The sequence below is a fragment of the Seriola aureovittata genome, chromosome 2 (genome assembly GCF_021018895.1).
Source record: "Seriola aureovittata isolate HTS-2021-v1 ecotype China chromosome 2, ASM2101889v1, whole genome shotgun sequence".
Lineage (NCBI taxonomy): Eukaryota > Metazoa > Chordata > Actinopteri > Carangiformes > Carangidae > Seriola > Seriola aureovittata.
Window position 1 is genome coordinate 12,326,073 of NC_079365.1, and position 17,212 is coordinate 12,343,284.

Sequence of the window (17,212 nt, forward strand, 5' to 3'; positions counted from 1 at the left end):
CTATCGCAGTGAGAAGGAGACATCTGAGTGTGTGTCTAAGGGTAAGACAGTGATAATGTGTGTGTCTTTGCGTGTTTACAGCACTCACCTCATGGATGCCTGAGGATAATACTCTGAAAATACAAGAAAAGTAAATGAGACTCAAGAAATTCAATGCAGATCAACCTATTATCAGACTGAGATGTTGCAGTTCAGACCTTTGATTTTACGCCTGCGTGTGATGAGGATAATGATGAGGATAATGAACACCAGGAGGAGGAAGGACGTGAGGACGTAGCCCAACGGCAGGAGAAAGTGGTGTCTCTGGTCGGGCAGAATAACATTGATGACTCGCGGTGATTCAGCCTTCATGGTATCTGAGTACAGCAGAAGATCACAACAGTCAGCATTTCATTTCCTCTACTCTTCATATCCTCTCTCACAAACAGGCCAATGTGTCATCATGAGGTTTACAAATGTAATAAACAAAACCAGACCTTACACTGAACAGTCATTACGCACCTCATGAGTAATACAAAAACATTTGATTTATCATAGCTCACTTACTGTTTCTCTTCACTCCCCTTTTGTGGCTTTGCAGATTTAGAATATTTGAACATCATAGTCTGAAACAATAAAACTGTGTGCAAAGCCTCAGTATGAGCAGTGCTTGTCCATTTTCCTCTGGTATGTAGAATGAATCCTTTCTCCAGTTTGACTTTATTTGTTGAGTAGTTCTTACAGACCAAATTTTCTTTCACAGACATAAAAACATTTTTAACCACGCCAGCAGCGTGGTTATAGCGATGGCGGTGCTGGTCAGTGCGTTCACTGCTTTGAGCCAGAATAAAATATCTCGACAAGTATTGGATGAATTGCCACGAAGTTTGGTGCAGATATTCGTGATACTTAGAGGATGAATTCTACTGACTTTGGTGACCTGCTGACTTTTCCTAAAGTGGCACCATCCGGCCAAAGTTTCTAATTATCCTGTGAAATATCACAGCAACTTGCCCAGACATTCGTGGGTCTCTGGCAAGAAATGGCCATTACTATGTCTTCATTAAAGAAGTAAGACTAGATGTGTCACATATTTGTGTAGCAAACAAGAAAATTTTAGGAAGTTAAATCTTCACTACCTATTGAAAATCTTTCATAACAGCATTTTTGTTACCAGTTTGTTTAAAAAACTATAAACTTAAACTTAATTTCTGCCAAATTTAATCTCGTCTTTGTTCCAAGGGGAATTCAGTGGTTCATGTTTAATGCAGTGGCGGACTAAATGTAATGCTTGGAGACTAACATGTACTCCTTGGCAGAGATTTCCCTCTAAGCCCAACAAAAATCATTTTCAGTCCATGCCTGTGGCTGCGTACGTATTTGTTGTTGCACATGCATGAGCGTGTGTGATGCTTCCTAAGCTCTGAACGCTGATGACATTTCCAAGGCAGTGTTTAATAATTAGCCGGCTGGGCTTAGATCATGTGTGCGGTTCTGCGGAGTGTTAAGAGGCGCGGTGGGGGGGTGGGGGGGGGGGCTGGTCTCATTTTGCTTCATTAAAGAATAAAAAGTGCAAGGCGAGAAGCAGCTGCGGACCTCAGACTCAACATATTTGAGCCAAAATGAGATCCAGACAGAAAGTCATGCTGTGATTTACTTTTCCTGGCAGCAAAACACAGAGAAGTGAGAAATAGGAAGAGGAGTGAAGGAAGGGCAGAGCAGGGGTGGAACAGAGGAGGAGAGCCAAGGGAAAGGAAGGGGACGGAGAGATGTTTCTCCAGAGGTCTGACTTGCAAAATGAAGCTAGAAAAGACTTCGTCCAGCGGTCCCAAACACAAACCTCCAACACATACACAGCTGCTTGTCTGCAGCGCACATGAAAACAATACGTTCATCAACATTGTAAATCCCCTGATTCTTCTTTTTTCTACTTTCAAGGCATTTTCTCCTGACTCGTACCCTGATGGGAACGTATGTGCTTGTGTTTAGACTGGCTACCCCTCTCCTCCCCCCTTACCCAAACCACTCTGAGAAATAATAGAGATAGAGGGAGGGAAAGAGGGAAGGGTGACCTACATCTCCTCTTCCGTATTTCATCAACAGACTCTTTGGCCCCTGTCCTTCTTTCTCTCTTTGTGCATCTCTCTATCTCAAAAAAGCTCTTCCCTCTGCCTGTCTACCTCTCAGTTTGTCTTTGCCTGTGTGTGACCAGCTGCCGTACAGATGAAGCACACTTCCTATTGTTGTGCATAAACTACTGAAAAGACTTTCTTTCTTCGTAAGGAAGGGTATATAGAAAGCGAGAAAAGCAATGGAAAAGAGCAAGAGAAAGGAACGTGATGAAAATAAACAAATCTGAGCACGTGGGGCCCTCAAAGGATGAAAAACAGAAAGAAGGCACGACAGAGGAAAGATGAAGGTGGGGTAAAAAAAAAAAGAAAAAGAGTGAAAAACTCAGAAAGTCACCAGGGCAGCAGCTGGTCAGAGAGGGCAACAGATGAGCAGATAACTAGACTTAATAATAATAACACTACATTTTTTATTATGACTGCTGTCATGCTAAGAGAGCACAGAGGAAGGAACTGTACAAATTAACTCGTGTGCTGGTGTTAAATCAGTTACGCATCTTGTTTCTCAACAAACGCAATTCCCATGGTGCAATTCTACTGTATTATTACAGCTCGGCGACTGAAGGATTAATTGTGTGGGCAGAGCTGGACCGAGGTCCAAAGACTGTATCCGAGAGATTCCACTGAAATGAGATCGGTCTTCTTGGCACACTCACTTATACACACAAACACACGTACACACGTACACACACACGCACACGCACACAGATGGGCTCAGCCGCAGGCATTTCTTATTTCTAAGCCTCTCTCAATGATTTTCCCACATTGATACAACTGCCATTTACGGATTTGCTTCAGTTACCTCCTGGAAACACAGACACATGCACCAGAAACTCTCTCATTCGCTAAGAATTCGAGGTAGGCAGCTGGCATGCCAACATACCAATTCCCCCACCCTATCTCTACTCTCTTTTTCTTTTCTAATAAGCACTCAGAGATTTTTAATGCAGGGCAAAGTGCTGAGAAATGTGAACTAAACTAATGAGAATGACGAAATAGTGGAGAACTTTTGGTCGTAAAGAGGGTGAAAATCGATGAGGGTGAGGTTTGGAGGAATGGGCTGTTAGGGAGTGTGTGTGGTTTCGGGGTTTCTGGCATCAGACAAGCTGACAGTGCAACAAAAAAAATCTCTCATGAAACAAACACAAAGCTTTAGAAATGAGGGGGTTTCTTTTCTGCTCCTCTCATCTCCTCTTCCTCTGGCGTTACTTTGCTTTGTGGAGAGTCTGAGGCCGAGACCAAACATGGCAAGGATGAATGAGGACGAAACGAAAAGTACAGAGGGGAAGAATGAAGGAAAGAACAGATGTGTGTGTTTTTTTCCCCTAATTGTATACACCATAGCTGAAATCCACTAAGTTATAAAACATCCTCTCTGCTAAAGCACTCACACTGACCTATAACTAGAGCAGGAAGAACGTTTGTGTTTATGTATTTGTATATTTGTGTGTTTGTGTGTGTGTGTGTGTGTGTGTGTGTGTGTGTGTGTGTGTGTGTGTGTGTGTGTTACCTTTGTCCTCATTGGGCAGTGCTTTGGCTGTCTGGGTGGTCTGAATCACTGGTGGCTCAACTGTGACCTGGAACTCTCTTCTCTCATGTAGGCCACAGTAATGATGGTGGAGGTGGCAGGAATACATCCCCTCATCTGTGGGCTGCACGCACGCACACACACACACACACACACACACACACACACACACACACACACACAAACACACACACATTATACCGTATGTAATGTAATGTAATGAAATAGGCTATATGTATGCCTTCAGATGAATCCTATCAGGCACAACAAGAGTTGAACATTGAAAAATATGAGAACGGACTGATTTTAGCATTTCTGCTCGGCTGTTCCTTAACGCTAACGTCAACAGGCTAATGTTGGGTGTAATGTGTGAGCAGCTCTCATGAAAATCAACAGACTGTTATTACCATGTTACCGTGGTAACCAGGTTTTCCTTTGAACTAAGATTTCTATGATGATGTCACAAAGAACTTTTCTACATGCAACTTTGACACAGATGATGCTGTCACACGATCTGTCTCACCGGGCAACCAACACTTTTACTAGTGAGTATCAAATGAGAAGTCTGTATAAACTGCAGTCGGTTTAATTGGTAACATTTAACTTTTAGAAATGGGAGCATGCTGTGGTTGTGCTCACAGAGAGAAGGGACATTACAACATAGGAAGATACGAACTTCTACCTAGTAATACAAGTGCATACTTCGTAGAGAAGTACCTGGGGTGTGGGGGTTATGGGAAAGTGGCCCAGTGCACGAGATTGGACAACAAGGTGAAGATGGCTGTGAAGATTGTGAGGAACGACATGACCTGGGCTGGTAAAAGAGAGGTGGCTGTTCTTCAAAAACTCAGGAAGCTTGACCAAGACAAGAACAACTTGGTCAGGTTTGCCGAGCATTTTGAGTATAAAGGACATGTTTGTCTGGCATTTGAAATGCTGGACATAAATATATATGATTTCATCAGAAGCAGAGACTTCCAGCCAATGCATCTGTCTGAGATTCGAGTAATCACACAACAAATGCTGGTAGCTCTGAACGCCCTCAAGAGCGTAGGTCTGTCACATGCAGATGTCAAGCCAGACAACATAATGTTGGTTAATCATCATCAGCAGCCCTTCAGGGTGAAACTCATTGATTTTGGTTTGGCTGCTAACGTTTCCAAAATACACGCTGGCACCCTAATTCAGGCCATTGGCTACAGGGCCCCTGAAGTTATCCTGGGCCTTCCACTTGATGAGGCTGTAGATATGTGGTCTCTTGGCTGCGTTTTGGCCTTCATGTACCTTGGCCAGAACCTGTATCCAATAAGGTGTGCATATCAGGTAATGAGAGCCATCGTGCAGATGCAGGGTCTGCCTGATGATCACTTGCTGAATTCTGGAATCTATTCCAGCTGCTTTTTCAGCAAAGACAAAGACTCCTCTAACCCTTCATGGAGGCTGAATACAGAGGCTGAGTACATGCTCCTAACAGGCTCCAAGACCAGGCGGTATAGAGGCATTTTTGACAAGTTAACCAGTCTAAATGACGTGACAAAGACTCGCCCAGAGGTGAACGATACCACAGAGTTTGAGGACACACAGGCCTTTTTAAGCCTCCTCAAACGAATGCTGCAGGTAGATCCTCAAAAAAGAATCACCCTCAGTGAAGCTCTGGGGCACCGTTTTATTACCATGAAACATTTTCCTCATGATGCGAACCCCAACCCTTACATGTCAGCAGCCTTTTCGACGATAAAAAAATGCCAACTGGAGGAATCATCAGTTAAATTCAAGCACTTTGTAACATCCAGTGAAGTTGTAAGTTTTAAAGGAGAATCCATTTTCAGCTTGGATGACTCACTTTCATCTATCTGATGAAGAAACTGCTTCTTGCCCGAGTGATGAACGACCACCCACACGTAGCTTAGATGAAGCCAAAACCACAAATGATGGAACCCCAGCTACAGCTGACAGGACCGCTAAAGGCAACAACAAGAGACCACCAGAGAAAGCTGGCTTAGATGACGCCACTGCTGCTGAGACCAATCAGAAACCACTTCACTTGAATGAGGCAACTTCACCTGCCTCCGATCTCCATGATTCTGCCGGGGACAGCAGGAGCACCGATGAAAGAACCAAAGGATTTGTTCAAAACAAAGAGAACATTTTTGAAGAGGATTCGACAATTCTGCTCACAGCTGATCAAGACTACAAGTTGATGCAGAGTAAACGTTGAAAAAAGACACACCACACTTGAATAAAAATATATTATGCGCAGCACAGCTGCTACACTCACCTGAAATCTCAAGTACTGCACTAATTTGCCCCTAGGCCTGCTGTTTGCTGTTAAATTATGGTAACTGTGGCTGGTAAAGTCATATAGCTCCAGGGATCCAGCAACAACCACCACTAGTTTCTTCTCCTTGATTGTAGGAGCTACAATGATGGAGTACTAACTGTAAACTTGGTCGTCTCAACCACAGAAGGCCCACCTCTTAATTCATCGGATTGGACAATAGGAAAAGAAACATAAATGACACTGGGCCCTTCTCTGTTTTTTCAACTACAGCCACTCAGAGCTCTCCTGCAAAACAGCATGTATGCTGTGCAGCAAGCAACAGGGCACACAAACAGCGTGCAAAACACTTACTGCCTATAGAAAACAACTGGATATACTATGCAATGGATACTACTTTTTCATGCCATAGGCCTTTTTCACAGCAGACATTTCAACTTGTCATAGTAGAAAGGAAACAGGTGTGTTAGTCAAAAAGCCCCTGAAGACTGATGTTGATGACACTGACGCTGCACAGTAAGAAGGCTCTGTGTCTGAACCTGTCCTTCTGTGTAGAGTTTAAATGTTCTTCTAATGTCAGCATGTCTTTATTCTTGGTGCTATAGTTTCATCCCACAGTTCAAAGGTCAAACAGGTTAGGTAACTGACGACTTTAAATTTCCTGTAGTTGTGAATGTTTGTCTATTTACAAAAACAATAACCAAACCAAAAATATAACCTATAAATATTGACAATTCATTTTTAATCCGTTATTAAAACCTAAACGGATTATTTAGTTCATAATATGAGATGAAAAGTCTTACTTTGGTCACTATATATATTTCTGCTACATTTGGTTGGAAATTTCCTGAAATTATTTAATTTGGTGACCTTAAGAAGTTTTAGATTCCTGTAACAAAATTTTAACCATAAAAGTAGCGAGCAGAAAAAAGACTGAAATCAATCATTTTTGTAATGATCATACTGGTTATTTTGGGAGGCAGTGACAGTCTGTTTTCTACTTTGAATATTCACTGTAACTGTGGCAAGCCTGCAAGGGACCAAATGCACCGTTGCCGATTATACAACCCTACCACAATCTTTTTGAATGATGTTAACAATTTACATTACCAATTTAAATAGTCTTTAAAAGGATAACATTATCTATATTGACTATGGTGATATTATACTCACATGAAAACCTTGGCTTTAAGGGCTCTCAGAACAAAAAAGACTTAAAGGTCATTGTTTTATCCTTGGTTTATATAAGAACCAATGTGTCTGTCTGACTCTGTATGTGTAAGATCACACCCAAATAGGTACTGTAGATAATACTGACTATAATTCTTAGAAAGATTAAAATTTACAGACTTATGACTTATACAGTGAAGATTTACCCTTGACTAATTTAAAATGGGATGCACCCCATAACCTAGGTGGAGATTAGTTGTTACTGAATACTAACACACTATCTGCGATTTGGAACTGTTACATAATTTACTGAATTAGCTTGGATGACGGAACCCATTCTAATGTTAGCATGTAATATCTGACCTGACACTCTAAAATGTTGTTTAAAAATTATGTAAACTGAAAAGACTTTAAATTACATTTCACAAAAAAGAAAATATATCTTAAATTACAGAACATGCAAATAAATGAATACTGTCAGTCAGGTTATCTTAATCCCTAATGCCCAGATCTCTGTGGAAGCCCATTTCTGCCTCACGCTGACAGGAAAACTGGCCCCATTCCACAGTGTGGTCGTAAAGCCCCAGAGTCTCTTGAGCCTGTGTTTAACCTACATCTACTGATTTATGAACTCTATCAAAACAAAACAAAACCCTGGGGCCCTAGAGATTCTCTAAAATGTGACTATAAGGATTAAACTGCTTTCTATTACTACAAGTGCCACAAAGGGACTGACAGGGTCGTTTTGGGCGGGTCTTGTATTGTCTGTAATGATACTGTTGTTGTTGTTTTTAAAAGTTGATGTGATTGCTCAACATACTGTGGCTGCCAACCTCATTTCCCAATACAGCAATAATGTTTAATCTGACAAGAGCCACATTACTGATGTAACTTCCATGTGTTCTAGAAACACATGTAGAACACACTCTCTCTACACACTGCATCCAAAGTGCATGGGCACACAGATTTGTAGTATGGGTGAGCCCAGCGGGAAGTGTACTCCTTACTATAGGAGAATATTTTAACAATGTGTACTAAAACTACCAGGCTCTTATGGTGTTCTCGGTTCCCCCTTGAAGTTACTCTCCTTTTACACAACATTACACACCTGCAGGTCAGATATGGTGAGTGAGAAGTCTCCCTCTGAGAAGGCTTGATTGCTGATGTTCATCTTCCTCTGGAGGAACAGTGGTCCGTAGCTGCGCTGCTCCCCAGAGGCGTACAGATCCACCAGCCGGTCAGCACGGTCATGGCGGATTCCTGGGGACTGGCGGTCCCAGTGGACTACCTGGAAACCACCAAAGCAGGAAAGGAGTTGCATTTTTCAGTCAATATCACGTAATCCCTCTAAATCAAAAATAAATCCAGGCTGAGATTGATTGTCTGAGGAAAATAAACTCATGTAGTACACGCACCTGCTGGTCCTCCTCGTCGTTGCTCCAGTCTGTCCACACGTTGCGTCGGTTGATGCACGGCAGCACCACGGTGCTCCCAAGCAGCACCACATACACCGCCTTTTGTCCATCCCAGAAGCGCTGTTCCTTACGGCCTTTATGGTAAACATGCAAAAAAAAAAAAAAAAAAGACAAACTGAGTCAGCTTTAAAGCTGCTGTGTGTTGAAGATGCTGGTAGTTGGTAAAGTGAGATACATACGTGATTTAGTGACGTTGAGCTGTACTCTGACCGTCTCGTACAGGTGGCAGTAGAGATGGTGGAGGTTACAGGAGTACAGACCTCTGTCGTTCATCGTCACATCTATCATCACATGCAGAAAAGCAAACATAATGATATTGTTGGGTCAAATAATTGTCACATACGCACTTAAAAGACAAATAACAGTGGTTTTGTGTGCTGTTTGCAGAAACTGTGAGCGCTAGTTCACCTTCAATCAGTTTATCTGTCAAAATTGCTTGAATGCTGTTGAGCACTGGAACTGTTTTAAAAAGAAATCCTTCTGATTGGTGCATTCAGGTGTTTACGATGCTTTGACAGCTACAGTGTGTCAGAATTTCAATGTTTGAACTCAGCTGTTGGAGAGTAAATCATGGCAGAAAAGCAACAAAGCAAATACTGTGAATGAATCCTGAAAGCTAATTGATGGAGTTTCCCACATTTCTTGAATGCACCAAGAATTTTTCAAAACAGCAGCGTTTCCCATGTGCTTTATGAAGGAGGTGATCCATCTTGCTTGAAACAAAACCCACCTTTGAAGGATTTGAAGCATGAGCATTTACCTTTAGGAATAAAGAGCAAATACACTACTGCACACATTAGATGTTGTCAATTAAAAGACACTGCTCATGAGACAAGATATTTCTGTGGTGGAAATGCAGCTTTTAATAAATAAGGTCAATGTTAACTGATGGATTATGTGTCTCAAGCAAATTTGACTTTTATGCTGGTATGTACAGAAATTAATAGCTACCTGCAGGGTAAGAAAATCAGAGCTATACAGCTATAAGAGAATAAGAATCAAGGCAAAGCCACCGTGAGACAGGAAAACAAAGTAATGTCATTCATACTGAGCAGCAAAGTTATACCATAGCTACAGACATTAAAGTCAAAGACAATGAGTGTGACCTTTGATGACCAGGGAGAAGTTTCCATCCCTGAAGGCTGTTTGGGTGATGCCGACTCTGCCCAGGTTGTAGGAGTTGTAGATCCTCTGGTCTCCTGCTGAAAACATGTCCACCACCCTCTCCATGGCGTAGTCCGGATGGGCCCGGTACAGGTCCCAGTGGACCACCCTCTGTCTGTCCCTCACCCTGTCCCTGGTCCACACCATGCGACCGCTCACACACTGCAGCACCACTCTCGACCCAGCTGAGGCGCTTACATTGTAACCTGCCACCACTACACTGCTGCTGCTGTCGGACTGACCTGACACTGAGGGACAGAGAGGGGGTAGATGTTCACACAGAGACGTCAAGCATTTACTAAATCCCTTAGGAGAAATGTATAGAAATAAATCACAACTGCGCACACACACACACACACACACACACACACACACACACACACACACACACCGAGGAACATACCTGCAGTGAAGAGGCAGGCCACAGGGACTGAAATAGAAACAGTAGAAAAAGTGAACAGGAGAATCACTTGAACAGATCCAGTCAGACCTGGGTGACGTTTCCACAACATACCAGTGCATGTTGTGGGTTGTGTTAAAAGTAGCCTTAATTGGAAACAATAGTATAAAAGTATAAGGTAAAGTCATTGACGGATATTCATTTCATGCTGCAAAGTAAATGCTTTTCTTACACTGTCCTGATGGTTTAGACACTGACTCAGTAAAACTCATCAGACAGGAATGTGTCTGTGTGCGAGTGAAGCTGAGGTGGACAGATGAAAAGCACTGTGAGTCTGGTTTTAATATCAGCCTGAAGAAATTCAAATGAATAATATCTGCCTCTACATATCAGCAAATCAACTGAAGTGTGCTCTAAAACTTTTAAATCAGCTTAGCGCCTCTAAAGCCTTTAAGCATTAAGATGACTCCGGTCTGAAAATGGTAGAAAAGAAAAAGAGTAAACTTGTAACCAAAGAAAATACTTTTTAAAAAATTTAATCACATACTGATGCAGGAGATTACGTCTTGTTTGCAGCATACTTTTAAAAATATAATCTTATGTGTGCATACTCTACAGTAACAACACGCACCTGTAACAAAAGTAAAAACAATGCAGCGGCAACCAAACTTACTGTGGATCAAGAGGAGCGCCTGGAAAATGATGTCCTCCCTCTCGCTCTTCATGTTGACAATTTTAATAACACGGAGACTTGTCAAAGCTGTACACCTGGCAGACGGCCCTGAGAGTAAGAGAATACGTATTGTTTATCCATCCGCAACAGCAGCGGGAATGGGTTTGTTCAGATTTCAGAGTCTGAAGAGAGGACATCAACACAGAACCAAAACAGGACAGGACCGAACTGATCCCACCCGGGAAATGAAACCCGACACCACCGGCCTGCATGAACATCCCCTCCTCTCACATCACCCGTAACTTCACTTATTCACTTATCACTGCTCCACATCTCAGGACAGAGATTACCTGATTACAGTGGACGTATATCATTATTACACTGGGCTATTATTATGTTAGGCCTACAGAACATATTATGCTCTTTAATATCCTACTTACTTCATATTTCACAGCATGTCAAAAGGCAACTGCTGCACTTGATTTCACTTGATAATAATATTGAATAATAATAATAATAATAATAATAATAATAATAATAATTATAATAATAATAGCAGCCTAATACTTATAATACTATTACTACTAGGCTACTACTATTTCTAAAAATAATAATAATACAATATTATCTTACATAGGCAAGGGGAACTCGATTCACACATTCAAAACAAATAAATAAAAGTAAAAGAAATATCATAGAAATAATATAGTTTTACTTGGAATACTTGAGAATACTTTTAAGTATGGTCCTCTGGTTTTGAATGCAGGACTTTTGAAAGAAGGTTTTGTAGATTGTGGTATTAAAGTATCTGAGTGCTTTTTCCACCAATACTTGATCTCTGCATGAAATAATACTAATGGGACAGTGCAGAAGGGATAGTAGGCCTATGCATTTTTGGGCAGGAAGCATACAAAAAGCCATAATATGTCCTTAATCTCCAGCATCATTAGTTTTAGTTTTATTTCAAAAGTCCTCACCATATTTAACATATGTCCATATAAGCCACTTTTAAAGGGGTACATTTTGCATTTGAAGTCCAGAAATATGGACAGGTTTCTACTGCTTCTACTGATATTTCTCTTTCTCACTGATGACACTCAGTGGCTGCTTCGCTGTTATTACAGACACACTCCAACATTATAGGGGCCCACTTGAATGTGTATATCGTGATTGACTCTATGTTCTTTTTCTCATGTGATATTATGAAGATGGATGTCAGTGTGGCTTTATTACTGCTCTCTTATCTCAAAAGCACGTTCCCATACCGGGAGTCGAACCCGGGCCGCCTGGGTGAAAACCAGGAATCCTAACCGCTAGACCATATGGGACTGTTGTTGAACTTAATTTGACTAACTGTTCATAGAAATGTGCTTTCTTGATTATTTACTAAAATCGGAGATAGAAAGTTTATCATTCCATTGTGACTGCATTATTGCACTACCTATCCACTTCAAAATAAATGAATAATGACTTATTCACATGAAATAGTGGCTCAAGAGACAAAACAACACCATTTATAGTAAACCTACAGCTACTGTTTATTGTCAGCTTTACCATTACCATCGAATTTGATACTCCTCGGTATTTTACTTTAAAACATTTCCTTCTTTAAATAGGTGCTAGAGTAAAAAATATTTTTCTGTAGACTTTATTACAATAATTGGTCGTATTATTTTAAAACAATAATCACAAAAATACATTACCTTTTTTACTTCATGGCTGTATAACTGGCTGCTAATAAAGTAATGTTTAAAATTAAATAACTTTGTGGTGATAGCATGTTTACTGACGCTCAGGGATAGCGCTGCACAGCACTGCGGAACCTTTCTCACGATTTGTTGACAACCGGCGCTGTTGGATGTTACACCCCCGACGCTTCCCCTGAAACGAGCGAACTCATTCAAGGGTTTGTAGCTGGAGGTAAACTAGTCTAACAAGTGCAATTATTTAGTTGAACGTCGCTTAAATCCCAATTTACATTCTCTTAAAAGTAGTTAAAATGTCGGAATATGGATGTTGGACTAATATTAGTCGTTTCTGTGCGGTTGTTTTAGCTTACTGTCAATTAGCCAGCACGCTTGCTCGGTATCGCAGCTAACCCTAGCTAGCTAATCACCCGGTGTCACGGCTAACTTATACTCAAATTTTTGTCCTCCTCCTTTTTCATAAGTGCTTAATTTATGTAGTTTAGGAATCTTACATATTCCCTCTTCTGTGTTTGCAGGTCCTGTGTAAAACGTTAAAAGATGTTTTTGACAAGATCGGAATATGACAGGTAGGTGCAACTCAAACTGCTTTGTCATTTGTTGAGCGCTTCTCAGTGGGAATGAGCAAACTCAGGAAAGCACACTTATGTTAACAAGTTTCTTTAAGGCTTTTTTCGATTTTGACTGGTCAAAGAAGTTTGGAGGTGCCTTTGTTTGCAACCCTTGTTGTAATTGTTTAGCTGTTTGTTGTAGATAGTTAGCTAGCAGCTAGTCGCTTTCCGACAACTTAATTTGCTTTCACTTTCGGTATCGCTGTTTTTTTTTAATTTAACCTTTATTTAACCAGAAAGCCAAACTGAGATTAAAAATGTGTTTTAGTAATGCTGTTATCAAGAAACTTGTGTGCACACAAACGCTTTGACTTTGACTGAAAGTGTTTGTGTGTGTTGTTGTTTTTTTTGTTGTTTTTTTGTGGTGACTCTAGACATGCGAAAATACAAACTCAGCATTATGCCAACTACATTTATTGGCATATTGTTTTCCAATGTTGAACTGACAACCGTTAGTAATAATTATTCACATCTGTTTTGCAGAGGTGTGAACACATTCTCTCCTGAAGGAAGATTGTTCCAGGTTGAATATGCCATTGAGGCTATAAAGGTGAGTATTCTATGCTGACTAACATAACTGTCAACCTCTGTGTGATTGTATGCTGAAACTTGAAAACAAGTGTCCCATCTGAAGCTCATATGTTGTCTTTGGTCTGGCCTTGCTCTCCCAGTTGGGCTCCACAGCCATTGGTATCCAGACATCAGAGGGCGTGTGTCTGGCTGTGGAGAAGAGGATCACCTCTCCCCTGATGGAGCCCAACAGCATTGAGAAGATCGTGGAGATTGACAGTCACATTGGTCAGTGGGAACAAAACAAAAAAAAGAATTCATACCGAAAATTAATGATTGAATATGTACTGTATTTGAGAAAAGTTATTTGCTGGTGTTTTAATCATAAATCCGCAACTAATTTGACAGGTAAACAATCAATTCATCATTTTAACTGTATTTGTATATTGGAAAAGGAAAACAAGAATGAATTTTAACACTTAGCTGTGTTTGTATTGCATGTTTTGTTCACTGAAATGAAAAGCATTGTACACTTACACTTACAAGTGAGAAGCAGAGTAAAATGTAAAATAAACACATAAGAACATACTTAAATGATGGAAAAAACAAGATTAATTTTATTGTGTTGTTAAAATTGTTTTAACAATAGCATGGCAATTGATCCAAGAAAAAATATTGCTGAAGAAGAATAGTTTGCATAGTAAAACGGACAATCTGAACTGTAGCAGAAACATATTTTGCCCATGTAAAGATCTATTGATAAGAAAAGAGTCATAAAAGGGCACTTCTCATTCTCTTTCTAGATTTCCCCTCTGTGAGGCTTTTGGTTTTGAGCTAATAGAATGGGAAACACTTTGTATTTTTTAAAATCTTATCAGAACTTTTCTGGGTTTTCTCTTTGCCCTGACCAAAAATCTTGAGTGGCATTCATTGTGAGTTAAAATAGTTTGAAATGTATTTTGGGCAGACCTGTGTGCCTTTTTTTTTTTTTTTTTTTTTTTTTTTTTTTTTTTTTGGAATAATAGTTGAGCCTACTCATATCGCATGCATGGACAACTTTCTCTTTAGGGTTATTACAAAGAAAGGCCTGACCTTTGTCATGTTATTTAATTTAGGAAATACAGTAACAGTCATATCGCTTGTACAATGTAAGACTGCAAAATTTGATCAGTGGCAATGATTAAACCTGCACCTCTTGTATATTAATGTTACCACAGTTGATGTAGTATGACATTACATTTTCTATGTTTGACAGTGATGACTGTTCGGTTAGGCTACAGCATCTGAAGGTCGTCCGGTTACTTAATTTTCTTTCTCTCCACCTCAAAGGTTGCGCCATGAGTGGCTTGATAGCTGATGCTAAGACTCTAATTGACAAAGCAAGAGTGGAAACACAGGTACGGATGCTGAGCACACTGTAATTTAAGCAGTTTACTGACCTTGTGTTTAACCTGAAATTAACTTGTTGATTTTCCTTCTCAGAACCACTGGTTCACTTACAATGAGACAATGACAGTGGAGAGTGTGACTCAGGCTGTGTCCAACCTGGCGCTGCAGTTTGGAGAGGAGGATGCTGATCCCGGTGCCATGGTCAGTCACTCAGATGATCTCTGTTGAAATATTCACTCATTCAAATCTCAAGTCAATGGAATTATTTTTTTTTCCAAAAGCATACAGACTGATGGTGTCAGTAATGTGGCCTGACCTGTATTCTTCTCTCTCTTCTCTGTTCCTCTGTTCTGGCACTTATACAGAGTCGACCATTTGGCGTAGCACTTCTGTTTGGGGGAGTTGATGAAAAAGGACCGCAGCTGTATGTAAAGATTTAATGCACCTTAAATACTTATAACTTTTAAGTCAGACCACTGAGAGACTTAGATCTTATGTTTGTAAATGCAGGTACCACATGGACCCATCAGGAACCTTTGTGCAGTGTGATGCTCGGGCCATCGGCTCAGCGTCTGAGGGAGCACAGAGTTCTCTGCAAGAGGTCTACCACAAGGTATCCACTGCACATTTATAATCACCAGGAAAATTAGCTATGCAAATTGATCTGTTTATAAGATGCTATCTGATATGCAAGCTGTTAAATTATTGTTTTTTTGCAAAATGCAAAATTGTAGATTTTTCTCAGCTCCTATTGGCACAAGTCATCTAAAGTAAAGACATGCAAATCACCAACACTGAAGGGTTGTATCTTTTCGGTTTGTCTCTCTCCCCCTGGGTAACTGACAGTCCATGACATTAAAAGACGCCATCAAGTCGTCTCTCACCATTCTGAAGCAGGTGATGGAGGAGAAGCTCAACGCCACCAATATTGAGGTTTTTTTCCTCATTTCTCACTCATGTTCTAAATACCTGGTTTTAGTTGATCTTTGTGGACATTTGAGAGGTTGAATTTGTTTATTAAAATGTCCAGTTCAAACCACATCACCAGTGTTAGTTTGACTTTCATTTGAAAAAACTCTTAGCCACAGCCGTTTTAAGTTTGCACAGGACTATCAGAGTATAAATCCCCTGTGCTCGTTTCATGAAGGCTTAATCTGTGTCTCTCCTGTAGCTGGCAACAGTAGAGCCTGGAAAGACCTTCCACATGTATTCCAAAGAGGAGCTGGAAGATGTAATCAAGGATATCTAGAGCAGAAAAGACTTGACAGTCTTGGTTTGAGTTCTGGAGAGGAGACGAGAGGACGTGGAGCTACACCTGGGACAAATGTCACAACACAACCACAGTTTTCCATCAGCGCATTCTCCCCCTTGCTGCATTCAGAAGTTTTTGGATTGAATAAGAGGGTTATCTTTGTAATGTGCTAATTTACTTCTCTCTCTCTATCTGTACTGCTCTGTACAGGAGTCTGACCAGCGCTTACAGCTGAGTGGCACAAAAAATGTAGGGGTGGGAGGGTGGGGTTTGGGGTATTTTTTTGTTACGAATCAGTACTTCGATTAAACTTGTATTCAGAAAGTGATCCGACTCTGTAGTTTTTGTGTTTCTTGTTTCAAGTATGGTAGTCTAGTATTACACCCCCCCCCCCCCCCCCCCCCTATAATCAATACAGTCAAAGTACTGTGCTTGGTGAACACTTACAGATCACATCACAGTGGCAAAATCATATGATCCAGTGACCAGTAACAATACTGTCCTATTAAGGATACCTACTAAGATCTATTGTTTAAATGGTGGGTCCTGCAAGTGACCTAAGTTGCATTATGTATCATCCACACCACAGAAATACACAGACACATAGTTTTAAGCAGTTATTTTAGTGTGAAGCCTGTTACAGCTTGCATCCTGCCTTAAATTCTGCAAGTTAGTAGAGGCTGCTGTGTAAACACTTATTGAATGATAATATTATTCATCACAGTTAGTAATATACAATATGTTTTAATACATACAAGTTATTCTTGTTGACAAATACTGTATATTAATAAACACGTAAAAATGTCCTTAACCCTACAAACGACTACATGAAAGTCTTCAAAGTATTTGTTTACTGCTTATAAATGAATAGGAGGACTTAATAAAATGGTCCTTGTATATGACAAAGCCTATCCTTCAGACTGTGTGTCCTGGTTTTGTTCGGTTTCT

At 40.5% G+C, this 17,212-nt stretch overlaps 2 protein-coding genes and 1 non-coding gene across 4 annotated transcripts in view; 1 reads left to right on the forward strand and 2 right to left on the reverse strand.

Annotated features, from left to right (window-relative positions):
• The window catches only part of LOC130179763 (matrix remodeling-associated protein 8-like), a 12,768-nt gene extending 1,725 nt beyond the window's left edge, over window positions 1-11,043 (reverse strand). Inside the window, exons 1-9 of the mRNA XM_056392785.1 lie at window positions 10,797-11,043; window positions 10,127-10,153; window positions 9,666-9,971; window positions 8,739-8,840; window positions 8,500-8,633; window positions 8,193-8,372; window positions 3,619-3,760; window positions 198-356; window positions 89-113 (exon numbers count right to left, since the gene is read on the reverse strand). Of these exons, the coding sequence (XP_056248760.1) occupies window positions 89-113; window positions 198-356; window positions 3,619-3,760; window positions 8,193-8,372; window positions 8,500-8,633; window positions 8,739-8,840; window positions 9,666-9,971; window positions 10,127-10,153; window positions 10,797-10,848 (1,127 nt within the window). The 5' untranslated portion in view covers window positions 10,849-11,043. The remainder of the gene's footprint in view (window positions 1-88; window positions 114-197; window positions 357-3,618; window positions 3,761-8,192; window positions 8,373-8,499; window positions 8,634-8,738; window positions 8,841-9,665; window positions 9,972-10,126; window positions 10,154-10,796) is intronic.
• Window positions 11,044-12,052: 1,009 nt separating this feature from the next.
• trnae-uuc (transfer RNA glutamic acid (anticodon UUC)) lies at window positions 12,053-12,124 on the reverse strand. The gene has a single exon. It is a non-coding gene; the product is annotated as a tRNA-Glu (tRNA).
• Window positions 12,125-12,614: 490 nt separating this feature from the next.
• On the forward strand, window positions 12,615-16,518 carry psma5 (proteasome 20S subunit alpha 5). 2 transcript variants are annotated; one of them, XM_056398119.1, is made up of 10 exons: window positions 12,615-12,716; window positions 13,021-13,071; window positions 13,597-13,663; window positions 13,785-13,911; window positions 14,953-15,020; window positions 15,106-15,213; window positions 15,378-15,436; window positions 15,523-15,625; window positions 15,859-15,945; window positions 16,184-16,518. In XM_056398119.1, the coding sequence occupies exons 2-10, from the start codon at window positions 13,043-13,045 to the stop codon at window positions 16,259-16,261; spliced, it is 726 nt and encodes a 241-aa protein (XP_056254094.1). In that variant the 5' UTR covers window positions 12,615-12,716; window positions 13,021-13,042; the 3' UTR covers window positions 16,262-16,518. The 2 variants fall into 2 exon arrangements, with proteins under 2 accessions (XP_056254094.1, XP_056254102.1); XM_056398127.1 differs by having other exon boundaries at window positions 12,681-12,702.
• The last annotated feature ends 694 nt before the right edge of the window (window positions 16,519-17,212 follow it).

Bases quoted from the DNA above. Each gene is read 5' to 3' on its own strand.
- psma5 (XM_056398119.1), top strand. From the start codon at position 13,043: ATGTTTTTGACAAGATCGGAATATGACAG. The intron at 13,912-14,952 runs GTCAGTGGGAAC...TCCACCTCAAAG, and splicing joins GGAGATTGACAGTCACATTG to GTTGCGCCATGAGTGGCTTG. The intron at 15,437-15,522 runs GTATGTAAAGAT...TTGTAAATGCAG, and splicing joins GATGAAAAAGGACCGCAGCT to GTACCACATGGACCCATCAG.